Source organism: Solea solea, chromosome 13 (assembly GCF_958295425.1).
Source record: "Solea solea chromosome 13, fSolSol10.1, whole genome shotgun sequence".
In the NCBI taxonomy this organism is placed as follows: domain Eukaryota; kingdom Metazoa; phylum Chordata; class Actinopteri; order Pleuronectiformes; family Soleidae; genus Solea; species Solea solea.
The window spans coordinates 18,903,702-18,912,926 of record NC_081146.1 but is presented as its reverse complement, the minus strand read 5'-3'; the positions used below and the strand labels follow the sequence as shown (position 1 = coordinate 18,912,926).

At 42.1% G+C, this 9,225-nt stretch overlaps 1 protein-coding gene across 3 annotated transcripts; it reads right to left on the bottom strand.

Moving 5' to 3' along the window:
• Positions 1-593: 593 nt before the first annotated feature.
• On the bottom strand, positions 594-9,022 carry LOC131470838 (protein LYRIC-like). 3 transcript variants are annotated; one of them, XM_058646860.1, is made up of 13 exons: positions 8,377-9,022; positions 8,034-8,153; positions 6,425-6,506; positions 4,991-5,164; positions 4,550-4,753; positions 4,291-4,431; positions 4,056-4,136; positions 3,875-3,943; positions 3,196-3,317; positions 2,466-2,570; positions 2,214-2,321; positions 1,967-2,093; positions 594-1,585 (listed from the first exon to the last, which is right to left on the bottom strand). In XM_058646860.1, exons 1-13 carry the CDS (start codon positions 8,704-8,706, stop codon positions 1,521-1,523), a joined length of 1,728 nt encoding a protein of 575 aa, XP_058502843.1. In that variant the 5' UTR covers positions 8,707-9,022; the 3' UTR covers positions 594-1,520. The 3 variants fall into 3 exon arrangements, with proteins under 3 accessions (XP_058502843.1, XP_058502844.1, XP_058502845.1); XM_058646861.1 differs by having other exon boundaries at positions 6,443-6,506; positions 8,377-9,021; XM_058646862.1 differs by lacking the exon at positions 3,875-3,943 and having other exon boundaries at positions 8,377-9,020.
• Between the last annotated feature and the right edge of the window lie 203 nt (positions 9,023-9,225).

The window sequence follows — 9,225 nt, the reverse complement described above, 5'->3', positions numbered from 1 at the left end:
GGATTAGGGCCAAATGTAAATAACTTTTTTCTCAGAAATAGTAATAGTTCTGTGATCAAAGTCAGAATTTTAAATTTTTCTCAGAATTCTGACTTTTTAGTCAGATTTTGATGTATTGTACAAATAAAAAGTGTGTGTGTACCATGATAATGATGATAGGGATGGAAAAAAAATATCACATATAGGCCCTATATAGAGGCCCTAATCCTGTTCCATAGACCTATAAACCAAGTACTTTTTTTCTTTTTTACCTCATACTTAACCTTAACCATTTTCAAATTTCTGCACAAGCATATAACGGTTGCTTAATATTACGCTATTATTTTGAAGATACACACTTCCTGCTTCAGGTTAAATTCTGGTACAGATAGGAGATTTCCAGAGTTTTCAAGAGGCTTGGATTCACTTCTTTAATCCAGACGTACCAGGTTGTTTCTTTAAACTGGACCATGTCACTTCATGAGGAAATACATTTCGCTCATGTTCCATTACACTTGATTCTGATATCCTTGATTTGAACAGGCAACCTTCCAGTCAGAAGGTTGTTTCAGAGACTTTCACAAAGGCTAAGGAAAAAATCATACAAGTCCAAATATAGAAAAACTGGCCTTTATTTAGTTTTTGTACACATGGCTTTAGCTTTTCTTTTCTTACAAACAGGTTTTACAAAAGATTCTGACGACTTCCAAATCAACCACAGGTGGAGAATTGTTTAGAGGATGAAGACATTGCAACAGTACATCTACAATCAGAGGTTTGCACACAGATCCAGCCATAGAGCAGTCAGACAGTAAAAACAACAGTTAATGACACACTGCAGCACAAGGTCAGATAGGGAACAATCCAGGTGGAAAGATTAGAAGAAATATGGGGTCACACACAATTCAAAATTAAACGGGAGACATGAGTCACTTTTCTGCACCTGGTCACAAACATTTACACCCCCATGAAGTCAAAACCATTGACATGAAAGAAGTAATTTGATCTCCCTGCTCTCGTCACCCATCGGTCCTTACTGTACCATCACAGCTCACAAACGTCAAGAGCAAAATTAAAGTGAAAAGCAAAGGCCAGTTCATTATTATGGCCTGAGTACCGTGTGGCTCGACACGTGGCGACCGTTGTCATGCTCCACAGCGTACACGCCTGTCGTTAGCCACCACAACATTGATTTTCTAAACACGGTCAGTACTTTCTACATGTCTAATTACAACAATATATTTCCTTCAATCAGTTATTGGATTCATTAGAATTAGAAGACAGGATCAGTATCAAATTCATACTCAAAATTCATCAACACCGAATCACATTAGATCGCACTGCATCGAGGTTCAGTTTTGAAATGATCGGCCAACTGACGCCCAACGAGTATAAAAATTGTTTTCAGTTTTCAGTTTCCAGACGGGTTTTAAGGTAAGTTCACCGTGATGACCTTAGTTCAAAGTCCTTGTCACAAAAAGGTGTTGCATAAACAGGATGAAGTCTTTTTGCATACAGAGATCTGCAGAGTGGACTTTATCTCATGTATCTTTCCTTGCCTTCTTCTTCTTTGCTGGTTTGGGAGTTTGGTTCTCCTCTGCATTTTCTGAGGAAACAGAAAAGGAGACTGCATTAGTTGGACAAGTGTCAGCATGTGATTCCCTCTTTTCATAGGTTTTCTGAACTACTCAACTAAGCTGGTCCATAGAATTGTACAATTTAGAAAAAGAAATACAATTTTGGGTTGTATGAGTGAGTTAATATCCTACTATTTTAAAACAGGCCAGCGTTTCAAACTGACATGCATCTCAGAAAGATAGATCTAGCACAAAGTAGGGAGCATATAACTTTCTTATTAAATGTCAGTTTAATTTTACCGGGGAGATGCTTGAGAACACATTTACTGGTCTGGATCATCTCTAAATTAAAATTTAAATTTCAAAACCAACATTGAGTTTCCTCGCAGCCCGTTGTCTAATGTTCTTACTCTGATGAGCTGGAGCAGGAAGGCTGTTCTGCTTGGCAGTGGGTTCTCCATCAGTGGGCTTCTGTGGCACTTGTGTGACGGTGGGTTTCGAGGATATGTTCTCCTTCACTTGTCGATCCACTCTGGCCTGAAAGAACAAAGCAAAACACTGTTAGTATTGATTATTGCAGCAAAAATAGCAGGCTCGTAAAGGGGAAAAACAGTTTATGCTACACATGCTGGTGTATCACATGCTAAATCCACCGACCTCAGCAGCAGCTTTTTTAACAGGCTGGATGGCAGCAGCATTCCCCTTAGGAGTCGGCTGTTTCTTCACTGGGGCTGCGGGTGCTGCCTCCTTCTCGGCTTCCTCCCCCTTCACAAAACACAAACTCTGTCTAAATCCAGCTGCCTCATAATTTCAAGATAAATGTCCAAAGTCACAAACTGAGAGATGTTTACGATGGACGTCATCACATGGAACCAAGAGAACGGAAATATAATTTCCACCAGCAGTTACCTGACCAGTCTCCTCTGCAGCCTTCTTCTTCTTTTTCTTCTTCTTTTTTCCTTTAGCTCCATTAGCAACATTCTCTCCCTGGTCATTTTCATCCTCATCTTTGTCCTAGGGAACACAAATTTGTAACGTGAATAAAAGTAAAAGCTGAACAGACTCAAATGTTCAAGGGCAGCAAACATAGCATTTAAAGTATGAGGAATGGCTCAGTGGTTAAGACCGCTACCCTGTGTGCAAAAGACTTCATGGTCGCAAGTTCAACTCCACCCCTGGCAGGTTGTACTCAATTCCCTTGTAAGTCGCTCTGGATGAAAGCGTCTGCTAAATGACATGTAATGTAATGAATAAAGATGTAAAGAAAACCTCCACTGCAAATGGGATTTAAAAGATAGTTTAAATGTTCTTTCCTTCAGGTGGTACACTGCAATTGCTGTTACTATTCCTACATGTATGTTACAGATTATGAATCATATCACTCACATCAAATTCATATGATTAGTACAAATCTACAATGCTCAGAACACTGTAGGTGTATTTATTCAGAAAGCAACAAAAACACCTTCACTATGCTGAGTACAACTATAAGTCAGGGTGGCAGGCAGGGAAGAATCAGATCAGCTGCTCTGAGCCCTGAAGGGTCATCAACTACAGTTTTGTTTTAAAACCTAAAACACAGTGCATAGTTTTGCCTCCATCCTTGTGTTTATTTATTTAGTGTGATCACCAGATTCACCTTGACAGGTTCAGGGAGTGACTGCTCCTTAGCAGAAGCAGGCTCAGGAGTGGGCTCCTCAAAGTTTCCCCAGGCTTCAGAGGGAGCGTTCCAATCAGAGCTAGGGTCATGTGAACCGCTATCTGAAATATCACAAAGACATTACAAAATGTTATAAGTGTATATCATCATTATAAAGTTAAATCAAATTTAATAGGAGTTAAAGCTCCAGTGTGTAACTTCTGTTGCCCCCGAAGCAATATGAGTAATAATCAACCAAACGCTGCCGGGAGCCTCTACATGACGCATGCCTAGGAGATCTCATATCACCCCTGTGCCGCTCCTACCCAGCTACAATAGACATTTACTGCGTCAAAGTGCAGAGCATCCAAGTTCTTCTAGCTGCGGAATCCACTTCAACTTTTAATGGGCACCTCTTGACATTTTCATCCTTACTGCAAACAACTTGCTTTACTAGTGTCATGCTGCCTCCTTTGCTCCTTGCCTGTGTCAGTCGTGATGTAAAATAAATCACTCCCAATATGCAGGGTACGAATGTTGCCGGATAATACGAGATTTAAAAAAAAAAAACAGCCATTTGACTCATTTAGCCATGGTTAGAATGTAACCGACATCCTTTTATATATTAAGTTATGCACTGCAGCTTTAAAATTATATATATGCACATCTACATCCTTACTGAGGCCAGACCACTCATCATCCACTCTGGGCTGACTGAGCCACGGCAGTTCGCTCACCGAGTGGGGCTCTACGAGAGATGAGAGACAGTGACACGGCCTGCCAGGCACATGTAATGCTCTGGGGAACTATACTATCTAGTGCTGAGACTTTGTTACATGATACCTTAACTGTATACTTACCGGCAGTACCAACTCCAAGTCCACCGAAAGACAGATTGATCTCTGATGTGGGAATAGCGCTGTCAATCACAGTCCACGACTCTGAAACACAGTTTCATAACAATATTTAGTGAGGGCTCACATCCGACCAATTTTTGAGTAAAGGAATACATGCTTAATACATGCTTAGTTTTAAATTTTGACTCTAATAAGCATAGGAACAACTCAACTCAAGTACGGGAGATAAAACATTTACCATCAATCTCTGCTCGCCACAGGGACGCTGGCTCTCCTCTGGTTTTCCAGGAGCCGTCTTTTGGAGAAACACCATGAGCAGGAAGATTGACTGCCGAGTCAGTCACACCAACAGACGCTGCTGCCACCTCTCTGCTGTTAACTACAAACAAGAGAGAAAGTTGATATTTGGGTGTTGCTTTTGGTGAAGCATATGAACATACTGTGCAGATTTACACAGAGCTGTGTCAGTGGCTTTGGGATTTTCTGACGGTAATTACCAGGAGATGCAGGAGCCTCCGCCTTCTGTGCCTTCTCCACCTTCTCCGCCTTCTGTGCCTTCTGTGACTTCTGTGCCTTCTGTGCCTTCTCTGCCTTCTCCGCCTTCTCTGCCTTCTCAGCCTTCTCAGCCTTCTCAGCCTTCTCAGCCTTCTCAGCCTTCTCCACCTTCTCCACCTTCTCCACCTTCACTTTTGCTGAGTCTCCTGAGGACAACGGATGCAAAGGTCAATATATGCCAAGAACACAGTCATATGAGGCTGTTACCATCTGGGGAAATTTACTTGACACTCAATTCACTTCCCTGGATGGGAGTGACGATATAAATGCAACAGCTCATACATCATACATATCCCTCTCTGTCCAAGACGGTTCACTACAAAGATTTTGTGTGATTTATGTTTACGTATACAAATAGAAAGCAAATGAAAGATGAAAGCCACCTTTTTTCTTCTTCTGGTTTGCAGGTGCAGGGGGTGCAGAGTCCTTGGGTGGCTCTGGAGGATTGTTCACAGGCGTGTCTGCTCCACCAGGACTGGCTGATCCATCGCTTGAACCTTTGTCCTTCTTGCGCTGCTCACGCTTCTCCTTGTTGCTGACCTTGGTCTCCCATGTGCCTGAAAATTGACACTGTGGCATTAGTTAAGAATAGGACTGGTTAAGAAATACAGTGTTGATAATGTGGGATGAAGAAAAAGATGCAGAGGCAAAATATGGCTGGCCTAATTTTTTTTTTTTAAATTTAAATATTTAAATTCATTTAAATTTGATTTGTGCATGTGGCCTGGTTACTTAAAGGGGACATATTATACCCTATTTCCCCAATTAAAATAGTTCCCTGGTGTCCTAATGAACATGTCTGTGACATGCTTTGGTCAAAATACCATAAGGATGAAGCACCATAGCAGTTCAATAACCCTGCTAAACCCGCCCCTTTCAGAATGCTCTGTTTTGTGCGTGGTCCCTTTAAATGCAAATGAGACACAGGCAAACACACACCCACTTCTTCCAGGGGGTTTCTGATTTGTCCTTTTTACTGTGCTCACTCAGCTCCTGTTCCCTCTGCTCCATTCCTCTCCCCCTCCCTCCACTAGTTCTCTGACAATATCAACATGGCAGCGTGCGCGGAAAACAGCGAGAGTGCCGTCACAGGAAGAGACCTCCGACACAAGGATCAAGCTGAACACTGCCGAACTGTAAATCAGTTAAAAAGACTTAGGGACAGCACCGCTGATCGCCACCGCAGAGCTGCATAAACTGCTGCTGTGTGTGACCTTTTCTTAAAAATGTGTTTGTATGTCGGTGAAATACGGTCGCTGACTAAATACGCCGACCGCTGGCCGCAGTCTGATGCGAAGTGGTGTGAACACACAAACACACGTTTGCTGACTTTATCCGGCACATTAGCTTCATATATAAAATCCTCTGAGGCTGGAAGTTTGTGTAAAACACTGTGCTCCACTGTGCAGCCACGAACACACTTGTCCCTCCGAGTTGACATAATACCGCTCTTCCTCCCTCGCCTGCACTCTCGCAGGGACAAGGTGGAGCTAAGGTGGAGCTAAGGTGGAGCGCTCGAGGTAAACTTACTGGTGGGGTGGTAACATTTGTGGTGAAATGCGCATGCTGCCGTCATAAGCGCAGGGAATACAACATCGCGTGTTTTATTGCCTATACTTACACTAAGGGGGACCACGAAAAAAGGACAAGGTATTCTTTTTCGACACTTTGGTGACTGGTAGGGCCTCCAGAGTCCAAAATATAAGTGTTAAAATGATTAAAAAGTTGATTTTGCATAATATGTCCCCTTTAATACAAAAAAAATATCAGATATCACTTAGATATCAGTCAATCTCATTATGCCACTCATATTTCACCTTCTTGTGGTTCTTTACCGTCTGCAGTGACGGTCTTGGTCTCCTTCACTGCCTGTTTGGCCTTTTTCTTGGACTTCTTAACCTGGAGGAGGATTTAAAAAAAGAAAAGAAAAAAGAAGAGGCTTAAAATAAAAATATATTCTGTTTCTGAAAAAGACTTTAAGGGTAGCACAACGGGGCTGAATTAAACACGTACAAGAGCTATAGTGGAGATACTATGCAGTACATATGACTTCACCTCCAAGAACAGTAAAGTGGTAAGTGAAGCCACCCTTCAACCAAAGACAGTCAATCAAATCAGCATGCTTCAGCTACGTCTATTTATAAGTGAAACTACATCCAAGACTCATTCAATCCTTTACATGTGCCATTTTTACGCACCACTCATCTCTTGATGTCGGCACAATGATATATTCTGATTCCAGTATCTTTAGGACCACAATTATTTTATGTTATCCAGAGGCTGTTATGGCAGCAACCTTGTGCTTTTCTAGGCCAGGAGCCATGGTGGAGGATATTGCTGCATCTGCAGGTTAAATACAGTAACCTAGCACTGACAGCTGGTATGGTATCACATTACAGCAGAGTGATGGTAATAAAGTGTGGCAATTTCTCCACTGTGTTTTATTAGAGGGGGAGCCAAATACAATAATAATCATATTATTTAAATATAGGGCGGGGCAGTTATTCAAATTGCAATATAATTTTCTTCCACATCAATATAACAAGGGTTCGTTATATATCAATGTTAATACACTACAAGTGAACTCCCAGACACAATCACATGTTATGGCTTAGATTTGTGAAATGTTTATGTTTAACAACTGCCTGTTGTTCTCTTCCCATACAGATGTTTATTACCACAATTACATGGTCTTTTCAACTTTCAATCCAGAGCTAATTAAATATTTAGTCATCTGACATGTCATCATGATTACCAGCAGTATCTACTGATTTGAAACTTTATTATCATGATACAATTTTTGGCCAGATCACCTAGCTCTACTTCAACACAACCACCCACAGATCATGGGGTAACATGAGGCAGTTTATATAATGCCTTTGGTTCAGCAACTTTGGGTTCATTACCTCCTCCTATTTACTTCTTAAAATTGGTAAGTCTTATGGACTATGTTTGTAGGATTTGTTATAATTAGCCGTCCCCAAACGTCTGCACTGAAACAGAAATAAAGGCTTTCCACTAAGCTGCCCCATCTACTTGGAATTATTTACAAAATAGTGTTTTCTTGGAGAGCTGCTCTCACTGGGTGTTTTTAACTCGCTGGGTTTTTAAATTGAGTCTGAATGTGGTATCAAGCAAAACCGGCTGGAAATATTTTAACCAAGTCAAACTCCCCTGTTGGGTGAATCCTGCCAAATTTATATATTTGAAATTCTGTAAGCAACTTATTTAAGATAAAAATTATATCAATATTAAATATCTGTAGATTGTATTTATGAATTTATTACTGATGCGTCTAAAAATCCTTTTAAATATGCCGTTACTTGTCTTGACTAGGGTTCTTTTGCAATTAGATTTTAAAATCTCAATGAAGCTTTCAAAGTAACAGAGACTATATATTACTATTACGTTATAATAATACATTACCTCTGCAAGCTTGTCAGCCTTGACCTCTGGTGGAGGCGACTGATGATGTGGCACTGAGTCTTCAGATACTATGGCTTCCTCATGTGCTTCAGCAACAGCTCTCCCGTTAGACTGGGCTTTCTAGAAGAAAACTTGCGAATATTAAAATGTAGAGGGCAACATTTACATTTGTCTGCTACATTAAAAATAAACATACGTTTCCCCAGTTAACACTAGCAGGGCCAGACTGAGAAGTAGCCTATGCTTACGCTAGCTCTGGCTGTCAATGAAACATTAGCATGACAGCAAGTCTTGATAGCTTCGCACGCTAACAGAGGGTGTACAATGGCCTTCGTTCGCGTACCTTATCGCCTTTCTTCTTCTTTTTCTTCGTTTCCTCTACTTTGACGGGTTTACTGACACCACGCTTTGCTTCAACGCCGTCGTCCACGGGGCTCGGAGCGGGTCGTCTCTTGAAAAGACCTCGGCAGACCGAGGCCCACAGAACGATCATTAGCACCAGCCCGGTACACGCCGCTAGCAGGATCGCCCATGGCGGAATGAGCTCGTGCTTCAGCCCCAAGTCCACGCCGAGCTCGGAGCGCAGCAGCTCCAGACCTTTAAACAACACTTCATTCAGACGCTTCGCGAGAACCTCGACCTGCCGAGAGGCCGCGTCCTGCCACTGCTCCATTTGCACCACCGTTCAAACAACACACAGATTAGTCACGCGTCGCTCGCCGCCGTTAGCTGCGCTAGCCTGCAGTGCTAGCTAAAAATAACGGAACGGCTTCGACATGATGCGAAACGCTAGATTGACCCGCTTCTCCGCCAGCAACATTAGCCTCGTCACAGGCTCGTTAGAGAAACGCCGGGATGACGGCCGCGATGACAAATCAATTTAGCTTACTGGGCTACAAGATAGCTGATATCATCGTTAGGTGATCACCACAATGAATGTGATGTGGCCCCGAGACTGAATGAGATTCACCTCATATGGGTCCGTTTTGACTGGAGGAGAAACGATGCCTTCACGGTCATCGATGAAATGAGAGGTTGACCTCGCGTGACAAGGAACGTCCTACGGGCCAATTCAAAAGTGTATATTAATTCGGTGATTCTATTTTGAAAGAAAACCTATTTACAATACGTGTTTACTAGCAGAACTATCGGGCGGTCTGTACTCAAGATATAGCAGGGCTTCTTTGTTTTT

Excerpts from the sequence above, each read along its gene's own strand:
- LOC131470838 (XM_058646860.1), bottom strand. The coding sequence starts at position 8,706 with ATGGAGCAGTGGCAGGACGCGGCCTCTCGGCAGGTCGAGGTTCTCGCG. Across the intron at positions 4,137-4,290 it reads GTGGCGAGCAGAGATTGATG|AGTCGTGGACTGTGATTGAC; the intron begins GTAAATGTTTTA and ends ACTGTGTTTCAG. Across the intron at positions 3,318-3,874 it reads TGATGAGTGGTCTGGCCTCA|ATAGCGGTTCACATGACCCT; the intron begins GTAAGGATGTAG and ends GTGATATTTCAG.